At 40.2% G+C, this 18,266-nt stretch overlaps 1 protein-coding gene across 2 annotated transcripts in view; it reads left to right on the top strand.

Moving 5' to 3' along the window:
• Positions 1-18,266, top strand: part of alk (ALK receptor tyrosine kinase) — a 365,563-nt gene that overhangs the window by 221,822 nt on the left and 125,475 nt on the right. For both annotated transcript variants that reach the window (XM_068717693.1, XM_068717694.1), the window contains exon 4: positions 4,198-4,402. In XM_068717693.1, the coding sequence (XP_068573794.1) occupies positions 4,198-4,402 (205 nt within the window). The remainder of the gene's footprint in view (positions 1-4,197; positions 4,403-18,266) is intronic.

The following is an 18,266-nucleotide window of genomic DNA, read 5'->3' as shown; positions in this document are numbered from 1 at the left end:
TTTATTTTGGAAGTGCCCTTTTTATGTTTTGGGTCCTTAATTTTGAAGTCCTTCTGGCGAAACCGGAAGTAGATCCAAATCACGTCAGAGAGTATAGTAGCTTGACTTCGAATTTAGAAAAGTAAGATAATTGACGGTGCAGACTAAAAGAAAAGTGTTATAAAATATTCCTTTGCAATAAGAGTTTATTAATTAACGGTTAAGCACCTAGCTGGAACGGGAACAAGGTATTGTGTGTTTGATGTATTACTGCTTAACTAGATGCTAATGTTAGCTTAACAGGGATAGCTAAATGACTAAGCTGTAATTTTAAGCTAATGCTAGATTTCGGTTTTTACATGTGCTTTTGAAAAGTATATATGTGAGAAAATGTTTAATTAATGCTCCCATGCATATTTAAATGTAATTTAAGGAATGTTTAAACTCGTAAGAGCTCATTTATGTAATCTATTCCGTAGTTCTTACAGTGTTTTCTGGAGATTGGTCAGAAAGAGAAAAAAGTCAATTTGTGTTCATCAAAATAAGGATGAGGGTTGAGCATAAATAAAGGCCTCTGGAAACATCAGTACGATTCACCATTGTCCGGCAGGGGTCCGCTACAACCGTTAATGAAAGTTTTGTGTAATAACAACGTGTATTATTCCATGTATATAACTGTGAAGCCGAACGTAATCAAATATCTTTGTTGGTTGTTTTTCATCATTTCTACCTGTCTACCAAGTCTACCTTTCACACAGATTCTAACAAAGATCAAACAAGAAAGTCTGCAACAGGTGGGTGGGAGTTGCATTGGATTGCTCAAAGACGCACAGGATAGTCACTCATGAGACCTTTACATTACGTTGGTTCGTTATGTTGGTACGTTACGTTGTTACAGTGTTATTTGAACACAGTATAATACATTTTTTTCTAACCCTAACATCCTTTGTAAGCCACTACTAAAGTAGTTTTGTTGCGTAAACCTAACCAGTCATTTCACAACGTTAACCACTTGGTATTGTATGTTTAGGTAAGCATGATACAAGGCTGATATGAAACGGGTTTATGAAATCTATTTTGTTCAGAAACGTCGATATTCAATGTATCCCACGGATTGCAGAAATATACAATGCCAACATTTGTTTCTGGCGACTGGGTTAAAAAAAACCCTCTCAAAACCCACTTTACTCTCGATCAGCATCAAACAGCAGGCAGACAGAGTTAAAGACTAGCTGGTGAACATAGTGGAGCATTTGGCAGCTAGAAAAGCGATTTCCCTCCGGAGTTGGTAGAGACCCAAAACTTGCTTAAAGAGAGAGAATATTGGACTTGCATTCCTCAGGAGACCACAAACATGGTTCCAAACTAATTGTGTTGCTCTGTAACTGCTGGGTGCGTAATGAAGCATATTAACCTAACAGGTGAAGATGTTTCATATTTACAACTTGTTTCCGCTGCCCCCAAGTGGCCAAAAAAAATCTGCGATGGAAGGTTTATAATTGTAAATCCCTGTGTCAGAAAATCCTACTAACAACAACACACTATCTCAAGAAGGCTGCTTATCGGCATGCTGAACATACTTTTATTCCATCTCTCTACAGTGGAAGCTGTCACTATATGGCACCAATGAATGGTTTGTAAATTGAAATGTGAGGCAGTCAAATTGTTGGGACCCCGAAAAGCTTGTGTTGGCCTTAGGTAAATGCATAATGTTATAAGAGGATTTGGCAGAGAATACAATTCAATTGGCTTGTTTTCCTCCGTCTCCCAGGCCTTTAGCTGCAATTTTATTATCTCTGGGAATTCTGCTCTCATCAACAGTTGGCCTGATTTGGTATGCTATGTCAACAAGAGCCTCAGTTGATTGAATCTGCAACCACACAGAGAGCGAGAAAAGTGTTTACCAGCTTGATTCAATGATACAGAATACGACTATCGCTTTGCATTGAAATTTTTCTCCTTTTTTGGGGGATTGTCTTCTTCCTCAGAGGGGCAATAAGCCAGTGCCATTTTATAAACACTGTTTGTTTTTTTAATTGCCTCCAACACAGTCTATTAACTGTGGTGAAACAGGCCAAGTGGAGTACAAGTGCTGGTGTGGGTTACAAAAAAAAAAAGCTCCTCTGAAATAGTGGTTATTGACTGCTCTTCCAGCAAGAGAGCCTCTTATTCATTTTTAGTGAACATACTTTCCATTAAAAATTGAAAAGATATCATTTCATACAGTTTTAAGACCTGATACAGAATCGATTATTGGATGGACCTACCTCTAGTGTATCCCCACAGGCCGTCAGTAGGGGCAATATTAAAGGAAACTAATCTAAAAGACAGAATTCATTTTCATTCCTTTTTTTATGCAAAGCTGGCTTTAAAATCATCTCTGTCTGAACTGTGTAAACCCCCACCAATGATCCTGTTGTGCCATGCAGATTGGGACGAACAGTCGGTTGAACCAGGCTTCGTGGTGCAGTAAATGAGGGCATCAGGCTCTGTTAGGCAGCAGTATTCACAGGTGAAGCCGAGGCCCAGATGTACTCATGGAATTACAGTCTATCCTTTGCAGTTGGCGTTATAATTTGTACCCTGCTGATAGTTGCTCCCCAGCAGGTATTTCTTCATCTCATTTGGACTGGGAAACGGGAGTTAATAGGTTTCTTCCTTCAAGCCCAAAGCTCTTGGAGGCCGAGTCAAATCGCTGCTGGGTGTGTAGTAAATGCATGCAGTCTGCATTGCAAACTTGTTGTAAGCACTCTGTCTGTCCTTGCCAAATTGTCTGGACCCTTTGTGTAGCGTGCATGCAAAAGTGGAAGGGAGAGAAAATTAAGTTTAACAGGAGAACTCTAATTTGAAGGCCTCTGACTTCGCCAGTTTTTCAGCAACCTCAGGGGATAAGGGAAAGTGTGAACGGATGAAAGGAGGGAGTGGAACTTGCTCATACCTACTTCTAAAGTTCTGTTTACTCTTGTTTCAAATTGAATGTTGTCTCTGTTTTTACCCTTGCAGCCATTTAAAGGGGACACCTGATTAAATACTCAGATCCTCAGTTTGAGTGAGATACGTTTGGGTATCTGGCGTGCCTACCAACTCACAGACTGACAAAACACAACCCGGTGTTTTTTCTGTAACACGTGATTCATCAAGCCATTCAGATTTGGCTCCCATTCCTATGCAACATGCAGCTCATTAGAATATATATAAAATAAGTGTGTTTTGAACATGAAAAAGAACATGATATGTCCCCTGAAAACATTTTAGACCTGCAGAAACAATTTAGAAGTGTGTGGAATAATGTTAATAATATGTTAATCATATTTCACTTTAAACATGCAAATGTGCACATATAGTTATATTATACAGTACATACTGTATATATTGACACTGATCAGTGTTATCCAAGACAGAATCAGAGACCTTGATTCAATTATATGCTCACCATGCCAACCATCAGGAGTTTGTACACCCCTCCCCCGTCCTTCCTCTGTCTGATAAGTACCGACATACAAATTGCATTTACAGCTAATAGCAAAAAAGGCTGTGTGAGTGCAACGGCTGACGTACCTTCTAGTTGGAGAAGTCCACTTTAATCTGACCCCCACCTCACGACCCTGACACCGCAAACCTTGCAAACCTTGATTGCTTCCCGAGATTTTTGTTCTTTGAGTGTCTCAGCCTCCTCTCATCAATGCTACTTTTCTTAACTGAGCATATTAAAAATGGATTTTCCTCCTTTCAAGTTGAGATTCTCTGTGCTCCCCCCCCCACACACACACACAACTTTCAGCTTCTGATGAACTTCCTGCTTGAATGAATGCAATAGGTTTGAAAGTGAAATGGGACTTCATATCAAAGCCAGAAAAAAAATTGCTTTGATTTTTCACCCACTACCCACTCTTTTTTTTGGAGGGGGCAAGGGTTGTCATTGCCTGCTCCTTTTCAAAGCAGATTTATTTCATGAATTTTCATCAAGTGCCTGCTCTCAGCCATTGCCTCCGAACTATTTGAAATCATAGCCCATCACTCATCTGGACTCCGTACGTACTGTGACAGCGCGTCATGTTCATGACTTTGTAATTGCTCATCATTTTTCAAGCTTTCTCGCTCCTACTGATCTGCATTTAGCAAGATCGACAAGCCTCTAAGCCAGTGTCCTGTGTTTCCTCCTGCTTCACCATGTCTCTGTTCTACAGTTTTTGGTTTGTCTCTCTCTCTCTCCCTCAGGCCAGTTCCTCTGGGTGAACAGCTCGGCCTTTGGTGGGCCCTGGGTGCTGAGTCCCTGGCTGTGGGGGGGGCAGGGCCCCTGTAGCCTGGACATGGCTGTGTTCCTCCACCCCAAACAAAGTGGGCAATACACCATATGGCTCATAGAGCGGGACAAACCGCCACTCGCCCTCTTCTCCACTGACACGCTTCCGCGCATCACAGGGTAAGTTTTATGCATGTATTGTACACCAGTAGACCGAATTTCAACTTGCACTGGGGGAAAAAAAAAGAAACCTGAATGATTTGAATAAATAGAATGAGCAACCATGAAGAAGAAGTCCATGTCCATTCACGCCTGATAGCCATAACGATGCACTAACCTTTCTCTTAGAATCAGCTTTGTTTATGGAAGTTCTCAGCAACATGCTCAGGTTCACTGAGCCGGAGTCCTGTATCGACCCCTTTTGTGTTAGGAGACATGACGGCGTATTTTTGTTGGCAGAGCGTAGGTGGAGGCAGAAACATGTTCTGTAATGCTGGCTAGAAAGTATTGTTGGCTGTTTGTTTTATTTTAATATAGTGGCTGAAGAAAACGGTACTTTCTCTGATTTTTGTACAGTGACTCACTCTCCAGGAACACTCGTGTAACTTGAGAAACATTAACCAACAGGACCATTTTAACCGAGCCCTACACGCTGACTCGGTGCCCAGACACCTGACACCTTTTTCACACCTGACAGAGAAACCAAGCATTTATAATAGAAGTGAAATTGAGGGTGTTTAAATCTTTGGATGCCAATGACTATCCTGCGGAAAAAGTGGATATTCCAGCATTGGCAACAGCTGCCTACACTGCAAAGCAACCCAAAATGTTGGTTAAACATGTCAGAGATGGAGAGGACCTGTTGCTAACTTTGTTGCTTCTGATAACTGCAACCAAAGGCTCATGGCTGCGACTACTGTTAGCAGAAGGCTAAACTATTATATCTCTATCACTGTCTAGTAGTTTTTTTGCTCCCATCTCTCCAATAGTTTTGCCTTCTACTTGATCCTGCAATCTTCCGCATACATGGGGCCTAAAGAGTAAGCGCATCAGCGCTTCCTTAGACCCGCCTCCCAGCTCTCGGTCCAGTCTCATTCACATGAACGGAGGAATGAAAATTACTCTTGAGTCAGCTGATTGGTGCATTTTACAACTTTTAGGACCCAAGGATTTGAATAAAGGCTATTCAAGTTTTGTTCATTTAGCATTAAAATAAAATGATCTGCTGATTAACAGACGTCTTTCCTAATAGAAGTCCAAGGAGAAAAGTATTTTGGTCACAGAGCTCTTCCTGGGAGCTCGGCCGTAACTCCAACGGTTTTGAAGAAGACTAAGCTAAACTATTGGCAACATTTTTACTCCATACCTAAGCGTTTCACTGATATCCCGTCATGCTCTTTTGTTTCTGGCACCAGACAACACAGCAAGGGGCCGTTTTCGATAAGTGACTTTTGCCTACTACTCTGAGGTGATCTCCGTGTTTGCCTCCAGTCCGTCCTTTGTTTTACCTCCAGCGAACACCCTGACGTAGCCCTGACGTCGGCACCGAAAGGGTCTACACGTGCACATTTGGCTGCCAGCCAAGAGCTTTATCGTGTTCCCCAAACCTGTGTCAATGTGCTCCATTAGAGGCAGAGATTCAGAAAACAGTCAGCAGAATCAAATGATGGCACCCTCATGAGAGAGAGAGAGAGAGAGAGCGAGAGAGCGAGAGAGAGAGAGAGAGAGAGAGAGAGAGAGAGAGAGATGGCCGTAAGAAGGGAAAGAAGGTTGTTCAAAACACGGCTGGGTAACAATCAGCTCCATGTGCTAATCCTTAATTAGCCTCACAGGTCCTCACACTGAGAGCCACATGGTGACAGAGGCCAGGACAATACTTAGCTCAAAAGTTTGTCCTGTAAATACCTGATGTGTGTGGTCGTATACATGGGCGGCCTGCCTTTTAACAGCGTGGCCGTACTTAGTTTTTTATGTGTAGGAAGTCCGAATGCAAAGAGCAACTGTCAACAGGCATGTTCCATGCTGCTTGTGCGAGCCTTCTCTTAAGGGCATCGGAATCATACGAGCCTCACAATCAAATCTTGCCTCTCTCTGTTGCGGTCCGTGTGTGGGAGTGAATGCGCGTCATGTCCGTGCGTGTGTTCATGCGAATGGCGAGTCGTCTTAAGGGAGCGTATAGCAGAGACGCACTCATTACATGCGTGGCGGATTAGAAGGTGCGTGTGTGCGCTCTCATTTGTAGTCTGAGGCTGCCGTCCGCCTACGCCTTCTCTGCCGTTTGGAGACTCGCTCAGTCAAACTCCCCACATTTCTTTACTCTTGACGCTCATGTCATAAGAAGTGGGGGGGGGGCAATAACAAAAGCAAGGAGACCCATCCGCCAACATCAGTCAGCTCGCTAATTGCCAACCCCCGCCCTTGAATTTTTATCCTGTGTTTTGACATGTTTCATGTTCAATTCTGTAGTCAGGGCATCAGCACAGGGTTCGCCAGGAGGGAAACAAAACATCCTTGTAAGCTGTGGTCATTTAACAAGAGCCCCTTTACCTGAGGGTAGATTCAAACTTATGAGGCTTTTTTAATTTTTAACTTTGTATTAAAATAGCTCACAGGAAGAAGCAGAGATAGCAGCCATGTCCAACTAAAAAACAAATCATTGTCACGTAGTTTGACATTAAACTAGGCACTATTTAGAATCTGCCCAAACAATCTTGCAGTATCATTATCACTGTTGATTCTTCCTCTTCACGTTGCGTTATTAATTGAAAAAATCAATTACCCCAGTAAATACTGTTGCTTCTACAATTTAAACAACCTTTTGTTTGTTTCTTTACCAAATTCTCTATCAAGAAGCATCTGATTAACTCTGAAACAAGCTTTTAAACTCTAGCTCACTGCAGCTATCAGCGCTGGCTTTGAAACCCTTCAAAGCTGCTTCCTTGCTATAATGTTGCGACACATCTAAAGGAATTGTTCATGCTCGGAGTCGATTCTCAATGGCTAATGCATCTACTCTATTGCTTTTTTAATTTTATTTTTTATTAAATTTGTACATTTATAAACAAGGTGTATACGCAGTAAAAGAAAAACAATCAAACCTAACAAAGAAATTATTAAAAAGCTAAAATTCAAACAGACCTAAGTCAATCTTGTATTGAATGAGCAGTAATCTGGGGTTCGAGAAGATGCTATTGCAAATCTGTTTCCTGAGGGTTTCACCATCTGTGGTGGGGGTGGTTGTGATGGAGTCTTTGGTTATTGAGATAACTCTGTATAATTTTGCCATTTGTTTCATGAATGCTGATATTGTAAATAGGGCTTTTACCATCGGAGGTTGCAAGCTATTATGTGTGATATAATGTATTTTTCCTGAGTGTGTTTTTGAGTTATGGATATTGTAGAAACTGTTCTTGAGTGAAATCAAATGTCTGGGTTAATTTATGTTGCTTTATGATGATGCCTTCAAACAGGTGTTCTACGTGAGTAATTCCTTTGATTGAGGAGGGAGAAGGTGCTCTTGTGCTGTTTTTGTATCGTCGCTCAGAGAAATCATAAATCTCTCAAGTTCATTGCATTCTGATTGTTCAATGTCAAACCATGTGTCTTGGTGAGTGAATCTATTTCATGATGTACTGTAATTGATTAGAGAGGAAATATTGGAGGAAATTTGGGGGCATATAAACCTCCAAGCTGTTTGTTGTTCTGCTATGTTGTAAATTGAATTCTCGGTTGTTTGTTTTTCCAATAGAATCATACCTTTGATGAAACAATTGGGTATTGTTCGGACAGTGATCATTGAGAATAGATAGTTGATTTCGATCAACTATCTATTCGATGGTTGCACTGCGTCCTGCTAGGGAGAGGGGTAAATAAGTGATCGGTTTAAGTGATCTTTGGTGGATTTACGGATGGCGGTGAAGTTAAGGTGGAACAACTCTGGAAGATTGGAGGAAATGTCAATGCCCAGATAATGTTACCAGTTGGGATGTTGAAGGGTCATTTTGGTGCCTTCCAATGGTCCTGATTTAATGGGAGAAGGAGGGTGGAGGAGATTCCTCCATTAGTTTAAACACTGCAGCTAGTGATGCTGATGTTTTGTACACAGTAAATAGTATTAAATTGTCTGCATATTAACTGACCTTATGGGTTGTACTGGCAATGGTGATTCCGGTGCTTTGTGATTCTTGTGCGAATGGTGGCTGCCAGGGGTTCAATAGATTGTGATAAATAACAGTGGTGGGAGTGGACACCCTTGCTAAGTGTTGTGGTTTAGTGTGAAAAGTTGAGAGGTTATTCCATTGGATATCGCTGATGCTGTGGGGGAGTTGTAAAAAATGTTGACACAGTGAAGAAATTACTCTCTAAAGCCAAACCTATCTAACGTTGCAAATGAAAAGGTCAAGCTTTTATGGTCAAATGCTTTTTCTGCATATTATTTCTTTTGATTTTTTTTATATATTTATGAAGTTATTATTTGAGGATTGTCTACCTTTGATGAAACCATTTTGGTCCGAGTGAATTAATATATGGATGACTTTCTCCAATCTAATATAGTACTTCACTGATCCTTTTTATATTTGTGTTGATGAGTGGTAAGAGGTGGTAGCTGGAGCAGGGAGTGGGATCCTTGTTAGGTTTGAGTACAACTGAGATGAGTGCAATTCATATCTGGAGGGATGTTGGAGGATTTGTAAATTTCATTATCTTAATGAATTGTGGCAATATTGTGAACCATCTGATCCAAGTGCTTTGTCATTTGACATGGCTTGAAGTGCTTTCTCACTGTAATTTTGCATAATGGGTCTGTTTGCATGAGATTCTGGTAACTTGAGAAGACCTATATTATCAAAGAATGTGGTTATTGTTGTTAGATTACACATACGCAAATGTGACACACTGGGTCTTTTTATTTATGATGTTGTTAAGATTTGTTTCGGTTAGTTCTTGGATCTTATTCTTAGTTCTATACCATTCAATTTGTCCAGTTTGTGCTCTTCCTGTTCTTTGTTGGAGTATGAGATCATCCTCTCATCCCTGCCTTGGCCGTTTCAAAAATTCCACTGGGTGAGGTTGTTGGAGAGTCATTTAGTTCAAAGAAGGATGTCCACCCTCTATTCAGGTATGTATTGTAAGAATCTACAAGCAATGATTTTTTGAAACTCCATCTTGTTCATGCTTTTAGGGTGGTTTCATGAATAAAGGTAAACTTTACTGGAACGTGGTCCGAAATAATAATGTGATGCATTTCTACTTTTTGTGTCTTTGATATGATCAAGTTGATTGTGAGGAAGTAATTTATCCGGGAGAAGGAGTTCTGATAGAGTGAGTAGTATGTATATTTGAGTTTTTTAGTCACCAAATATATCGATATCACCAAGACCAATGTCACTCATATAGTGTTCAACTGTTTCAGATGGTTACCACAGTCTGTGAAATGTAGTAATGTTTGAACAGTTTTGTATAATTAGTATTGAAGTCACCTACAATAATTACGGTTGTGTCTGAGAAGATCTGAGAAATCATGAAAACATGCAGGGATGTCATCATTTGGACTCTGTAGAATAGCTATTTTTAACTTAACTGCCCCGATGGAACCACTGATTGTTATGTATCCTTCTGCTTTGATTAAGTTATTGTTATGGTATTTATTTGTCAATCAACACTGCAACGCTTCTTTTCTTTGAATTTCAAAATTTGCAAGATATATTAATTACATTAGTATTTATTTAAGGAACACAGACAGAACATGGAAGACTTACCATAATAACACTATTTTGGCCACAACTAAATTGGCGTTAACTAGCGTCACTACGGTTTAGTAAAAAAAATCTTCTTGTAAATGTATGGTTACCTCCCTCCCATGATTTCATAATTGTTTTTTATATACCTATACTAGACGCAGTCTTCTCACCACTATGCATATAAAGAACTCCATGGTACGCTTTTTACCCCCCCACCCCCCATCTGCCTCAGATTTCTTCATACAGTATATAACTATACCTGAGGGAAGCATATTTAGGACCTCTGAAGACAGGCAGCAAAGGACTTGACTCATCAAACAGTGTCAGCGTTCTCGGTAAATGTCAGCATCCCAAGTGTCTCCGTCAGCAGTGAAAGAGAGACGGGATGAGCGGAAGGGGGGAGGGCTAAAAGATGTGTGTCTGAATGATGTGTGTGTTGTCGGTCTGTGTATATCGCTACATGAACAAATACATAAAGTGTCAGCACATACACATGTGATATGTCTCATATTGGGGAACGTGACCGCATGTGGCCGTGGTAAACGGCAGTAAGCGAGGTGACTGAAGCGGTCACGGGTAACGCATTACACCCCTGTATCTCATCGCAGATCCCTTATAATATTCCCTCACACCCCGTCCATTACCCACACATACACATGTGCAGCAGGACTCACAGTATGTTCATTTACTTTACATTAGCGACATACGCACCAAATGGCCGGGATTGCGAGGTGCATTAACGTGACGCTCAATGCAATGAGTGTAGGCATCAGAAGCACTCGGTGTGACAAAGAGCAGCGATGCGTTACCGCGGAAAGCGTTTTTTATGTCATTTAAAGCGCAGCATTAGAGCACTATCATCTTAAAGCTCATCTGCAGCTTGTGAAATGCGGGGGAAGGAAGCCTCAAAGGTGGAAAGTTTTAATGCTAAAGTTTGACATACAGTAGGAACATTACACCAAGTGATATATATAACATAGCTAATATAAGCTGCGCTGCACATTCTCTCCCGCATAAGCCGGCACATTAAAGTATCACAGCCGTGGTGTGTGAGCGGAAAGAATTACCGGAGCGTCACTAAAGCATAAAAAAAGACATAGAGTTAACAAGGTTTACTGGATGTGACTCTATGCAGTATGCAATCTCTTCTTTGTTTTAAAAGTATAAATACGTGAACCAAAATAATGCTTTACGTAGATACAGTCTGGGTGTGCGTGGACAATTCTTTATTGTAACTGTCACGGTCATGATGAAAGTTGTCCCACACAATGGAGACAGCTGGCTGGAGACAAAAGCACCGCCGCATTTTGTCTTCTAATTGAACCAGCTGTAATCCCTGTAAGTAAAAAGGATTACTCTGGCCTCTAACCTAATTATTCAATTCTACAGTCCCATAAATGGAAAAAAAAACGCAGCCTCATCACTGACAGCATATGCGTCTGTGTATGCACAGTAGATACACTTAGCAAGTTGAATAATTGCCAACTGCTGCATTACTGTGCTTGTAAATTAGAATACAGAAATCAATATGCACTGAGTATGAGACTGGGTAGAATGAGGAAATATGCTTTTTAAGACTAGTCGCATGTCCAAGGCCTGTTTGTTATGATATGATTAAATACATAGTGCAAACACTGAAATCACTGTATGGTGATATATTATCCAAACCAGGTGAGTGTTGTTGTTTTATTGTTCAATCAGAAAGGTTTGTCCTTTAAATCCAAAATTGCCTTTTGGTGCTTTTGTAATACAACATCCCCATAAAGTCATAAAACAGCTGTTCTCTGAAGTAGACCCAGGTTGCATCTGTTAATGTAAACCTTAATGATACAGCAGTAGGCAGAGTCCTTTCATTGTGAGTTTGTTGGATAAACAGACTTTTGAGTTGATATCAACCACTTAAAGAATAACTTGTTTTCCAAGTGAAGCAGTTTTTCCTCTCACGCTGTTAGGTTTTTATTCTAAGCCCACTTACAGCTTTAGAACAAATAAATAATTAATAATGTATATATTGCCGTGCACTTCGTTAGGTTAAACGCTGCTGTATGTAATCATGGATTACCATGGGAACATCCCTTTTCTATCCAGCGATCTAAGTGCCACTTTATATTTTGTCTGCAATATAATTTTTCTCTCATTTAAAAATCTCCTTAGAGCAGGAGCACATCCAACCCGCAGAGAGCCTCTCACAGGCATGCTTCGCCTGTCTTTCCATGAGTGAAGCTCAACTGAGACGGGTCACTTTGACGCCCTCTCGTTGGCAAAGCGCTGCATTCGTCCCAGCCTTTGCAACTCATCCACTCTGACGCTCAGTGCTCTCCGGAGCCGACCCCCAGAACTCGGACCGTGCTCGCCACAGAACCGGGCCCGGTGGCATCCTTGTAGCTCTGGATCCGAGAGTGCTGCCACTAGGAGGGTTGCATTTGCTGGTGATTATTTGGAGAAAAGACAAAGGCGGTTGTGAATTGTGATTTTCAGGTTTTTGGCCGATGGTGTTGGAGGCTATATTGCTCAAGGACAGTAAAGGAGCTGTTATGTGGTCTGCTGGCAGACATTGCTGCCACTGTGACCCAAGGCGCCACAGATTTCTATTCCAACTAAAAGCATAACTTAAAGGCCTGTATTGTTCTGTAACTTGTAAATGACATGGATTGTTTGTGCTAGATTTAACACACACTGAGCCGAATGGTCAAGGTTGTGGAATTAGATTTTGTGTCCAATTGTGATTTATTTAAATTCTGCATTTTGGCCCGTTGACATAACGCAATGTTGCCAATGTAAGCTATTGTTTGTAATTAATTCAATCATCTTTTCACAATGACCATTTGTTTCTACACCTCCACCGTGTTAATATGCTGTTATGTAAAATCTTAATCCCTCATTATTCTGGTTAAGTGGTCCTCTTGATTGATTCAAAAGAATACCCATGATGCCTAAATTAACCTTTGAAGAATAGTATGGTGCATTTTCAAATCGTTAAAGATCAGTGTTTTATTGTGATACATTATATTTAAGTGAGCACTAATTACAATGTTGTTTAATCACGTGGCCTGTAATAAATAGAGCCAAACACTATGCAGGCGACGCTGTGCATCGTGGGCGATTGCTCATGCAGGCACAGTGGCTAAGAGGTAATCTAAGGGGATACTTTTGTTTATTTTTTTATCTATTGACATATTCTCCGTCTCGGTCTTCCTTTCGCCTTCTTTGCTATTTTTCCTTTTCAAATGTAAATGAGATTCGTTATAGTGGCGGCCGCTACTGCCACGCCACTGAACCTGTCGCCTTTTATACCCGCTTCCAGAGAAAGGAGGCAGCAGCATTCTTTTCATCGACTAACACATTCTCCATCTCTAAGCCTGCTATTATACGCACATTAGTCAACATCCCATAATGAAACCTGTCAGGCAAATTGACACAGGAAAGTATGAAAAAAAGAAAATCGTCACATGATTACAGGGCAAAAACTTAGTTAGGAAAATAAAAGCATGCCAAATTTTGCCATTACATTAGAATATATATGTGTGTGTGCGTGTGTGTGTGTGTGTGTGTGTGTGTGTGTGTGTGTGTGTGTGTAGATTTTGGTATGCTGTCTCTAAGTAAAAAAATCTGCTCGGAGGCCTTCTGAATTACAAGTGAATCACTTTGCAGTTTAAGTAAATGGGGCCGATGTTGTTGATTGTCTTCAACCAATCAGATTTTTAGTCTGACATGTTGGGCGTATTCTTTGACATGCCAGAGCCTTCTAGCTGGCCTACAAGTACGTCGTTAATGTGCAGCTTGATTGGTCAGTGGGCTAGCGTGACCGTTGTGAAACTAACTAGCAGAACTTTGTAGTAGAGTTAAAGTTTAAAGATACGTAAGTGTTTACGTGACATTACATTTTTTGCGTTTTGGCATGTTTGGCGGTGACAATCCCAATATTGACTGCCTCTGTGGAGTGGACATTTTCAGCCCTCAAACTTATTAAAACGTATTCAGGAAGTACAACTGGGGAGGCTCGACTGTCATCACTGACGTCCATGAATCAAGAAGGACCTCTTACTGGAACTGAAGCGCACTGATGAACTGTACAACCGTGTCATTGAACTCTTTGTTAACAAAGAAAGCAGGATGGACTTTGTCTTTAAATAGTGAACAGCAGCTTTGGTAAGTGAACTGCTTTTGTTTTTTACATCTGCAGTAGCGTTACTACTGTGTTCATCTTTCTATTGTGTTGTTTTTATGATATAATTAATATTGTTCCCTCTGATGTGAATATTTGAATGGTCCGTGCTCTTGAGTGTGTGGTGGAATGCGTGTTTTAGCGCCGCAGTTTTGCTGGAATGTGCAGAGGCCTGTTGAATCCTGTTATTTGGGTTTTATGTTATTCTACCTGCTTTGTTGTCATATAAATATATGTGACTGGTTCTTGTGAGTTTGTTCTTGTCATTGTGTATGCGTTAATGACAAAGCATCCCATCATGTGCGTATTCATGTCTCTGTATATAGCATATAGTACATATAGTCCATGTATATGTACATATATATACATTTGTATATGTATATATGTACTGTTCAAATATATTACACGCCGCCCCATCTCAAACATTGTGCTTCTCCTCTGATGCACACACATATAGTTTTCTCAACACATTATTACAGCGTGTCTGTAGTGTTTTGGTTGCAGCTCCCGATGGGACTTCATAAAAAAAGCTCCAGAAATAAAACATTTGAGCCTCATGCAGGCACAAAAAAATAAAAAATAAACATTGTATCCACAGATGAGTTATATCGTGTCATCCTCAGCTTGCATACTCCACAATCCTCACTCTCTTAATCTTTTTCCCCCCCTTCTCTGCAGACAGGTTACATAAGGTATGGTTTTTATTCCCAACTTCCCCTCTGTGTTCATAGGCTCCTCCATCTCATCGAAGAATCTCTAATCATATTTTCCCCAAAGTTGCATTGTACATTCCTGACAGATGAAGTTTTACACAAGACGAGAGGAAGGTGACATTTGGGGAAAGAAACAGTGGCCTAGTTTTTTATGAAAGACTGAACCAATGAAAAATGGCAGTTTCTAAGACGAAAAAATATAAATAGTCAACTATAGTCATATTTAAGAATTTCACATTAGGTGCACATTAACCGGAAATGTATTTTATTGCGTAATAGCACAAAGGACAAAATGATGTGAAGTACTAGATAGAGAGAGAAAACTAGAATGTTCCTCAACAATAGTAGAGAATGCAGTGTGACAGTGGTAATATTTGAACATAAAACACCAGGACCAAGAGCTTCTCCCAGCTTTTAACCATGACGTTTTTATTCCCGATTTAATATGTAGAATGATTTCATTGGAGATCCTCCCGAGTCTTTTTATGTGTTTTCCTATCCCACATCAGGGTAGTTGTTAGGCTTTTATAGCTCAATGTAGTGACCTGGAGTTTGGCTAAGTCGGACAACATTTATTACCCTCTGTAAAAATAGCAATACAGGCAAGAGATGGGCAGCAATCTGTCTCGGAGAGCTGAAAGTACTAGTGAAATCATCTGGTGTAGATTTGTTTGGAATAAATACCTGCAAACTACAATAAAAACTGTATGCATGCCTTTGTACACAGTTCCACAATTTCTGCACACTTGGTCCTTCTTGTCCATTGTTCAGTGTCCTGTCTCATTAGCAAACAGTGCTTATCTCCTCTTATTTGTGTCTTTGTTACTGTCAAAGAAAATGAATTCAATCCTTCCAAAAAACAACCAAAGTAATACAAATACAATATTGTACTGTGTGTGTTAGATATTGACACTCGCTGTGTAGAATTATATAAAAAAAAAGATAGCCTCTTATATTTTTTTTTCCGAAGTGTTAATCTTGAATTATAGCTTCGGGAATAGATAATAATTCCGTAGCATGATGAAAAGCCAATTTCATTCTGGGAATAGGAAAGTGTACAGTTTGTCCTGTGGGAAAGTCAAATCAAATTAAATGGTGAAAATCAAACTCATAAACACAATTCATCACAAAGCAAAGGCGTGTCGGAAGTTATTAAGACTACGAGTCCACCGTCACACTAGGCTCTGTGAGGCTTTAATCCTCACTGTAAGGAAAACCAAACTGTTAGATAGATAAACCAAAGTCGTGGACAAAGTTACATTTTGACATGATGGTGGCCGGGGTAGACACAGAAGTTCACAAAGAAGGTGAAAGTATGCAACGAATCGCATGGAAATTCATCCAAACATGTCGAAACATTTCACTTCAAACCACATTAGGATTCATCCTCTGGGGAAGATGAACGTCCCGCTCCATTTCACTCTATGCTCCAATGACTGTTGAGCAAGCTTGGAACTGATTCACTGATCCCGACGGAACTTGGGTCAACTTCCCCCCTTCCTGTTATACTTCCATATGCTACAACCGTTCAAAGGTGACATTACTACTACTACCTAATTATGTAAGTTAAATTACATTGGTGTCACGATCTTTACACGCACATTACATTGCATATGATGGTAATGTTAGCAAAACCTGAGCTAACTAGCTGGTTACTGTAAGCTAATTTCACTTCCCCAACTTCTGCCATGTTTAATTCCTCCTTATTTTAGTGGTAACGGTAAAGAGATTTGGTAAAGGACAGATTGGTTGCTGACCTAGTTTTTAGAAAACATAAATTATCGTTCACCAAAAAAGATCAAGGTTAAAATTCAGTTGTTTTAATCATCCCTGTAAGGCTATGTGCTGCCGCGGATTGGGGAAAAGTTACCTGAGTTGAAGTTATCGTGAATATGTCCTTCTGTTGCATACTTTAGTCCTAATACACACTATCGTCAAGTTTCTTTTTGACAAGCTTGTCCAACCCAGCAACAGTAACTAAAGGGGGCGGGACCTGGGCACACTCAGTTGTCGAGACAATTCACAAAAAACAAAAATGTCAACATTATGATACCGTATAGAGGCAAAATCAGGGGGTCACCGAGGTCATAAAATTCACCCTGTGTTGAACAGGAATGCCCGAACCAAAGACAATCCATCAAGTGCTTGTTGATGTATTTCAGTCTGGACCAAAGAGATGGAGCAACAAGTTAAAACTATATTTGTTTCATGCAGAAGGAAACGGACATATACGGAGGATACTATTTCATTCAAAGACCATATTTTAGTAACTACCTGACATATTGCTATGTAGCCTGCGGACACGCCTGGAGACATGAGACCTCAGTTAATATTCTAGTATATGTAAATATTATTCTTTTTACCCTTACTAAATGCCCAGAATTTGAAGGCGTTTTGCTTTAGAAATATTGAATCGTTTTTCTGTAGCCTCTAGGCATCTGATCAGCCAGACATTAGTCAAGTGTCAAACTGAAGTGGAAATACAAAGCTCAATACAAGTGTTGCAGTTCTGTCCAAAAAATCGTTTTGCAGCCATTTAGGTATGGTTATGATGCAGGTCGGATGAAACTACCAAAATTAAAAAGGTAATAATATAATCTGAATAGTAAACCTCCAGTGTTTTGGTTGCATAGTATTAAGTATAAAGCTGTACTGTATGGCAGACTTTTACCACATAAAAACACAATCCAACTGTATGAGGGATGGGAAGCCAGATTCTAACCAACAAGAACTCCAACATATCTGAATACCGAATAGTTGAGGCACATCTATGAGGAGACACTCAGACAAACCATGTTTGTTCTTGCGATGCAGCTTTAGGTCCAGTTAGTGTCAAGACGATAGCAGATCTGAGCTCAAATGCCTGTATTAGGGGCAATTTAGACCATAGCTCTGTAAGTAGCTCAATGAGTGTGACCTGGTCAGAGAGGCAGTGTGACCCAGTCTTTGACTGTCTCATCACAAACTGTAATCTGCAGCTCTCCAATATTTAGGTTTTTATTTCTTTTTTAAAGAAAAGGGATTGGATATTTCTCAGATGAAGAAAACAGTATGAAGTATGAAGTCCCTCTCTCTCTGGTGTCCCCCTTGTTTCAGAACATTATGAACAGTAGTGAACGACAAATATTTGTTTTGATGAAGTTTGAATTGTGCCATGAATATGATGTTTGGCATTTTGCAAGATAATGCTGCGAAAGTCAAGAAAGTTAGATTTTGTCGAGGGTTTTATCGTCGTACCATTTAGTTTTGTGTGTATTGTATTGTAATGTATGTCCCCATCACCAACATGGCTGTTGCCTTGGCTTGCTTGCTTGCCAGCTAGCTTGGTAACTCAGTTATGTTCCATGCACAAATGTAACCTTATCTTACCTGATATGTTTTATTCAGCAACTCTTTTTATAAAACTGGGAAGTGAAGTAACGAAC

Source organism: Cebidichthys violaceus, unplaced genomic scaffold, assembly GCF_023349555.1.
Source record: "Cebidichthys violaceus isolate CVI_PGR_0920_01 unplaced genomic scaffold, fCebVio1.0.p SCAF_22, whole genome shotgun sequence".
Lineage (NCBI taxonomy): Eukaryota > Metazoa > Chordata > Actinopteri > Perciformes > Stichaeidae > Cebidichthys > Cebidichthys violaceus.
This window is presented reverse-complemented; position numbering and strand designations above follow the sequence as displayed.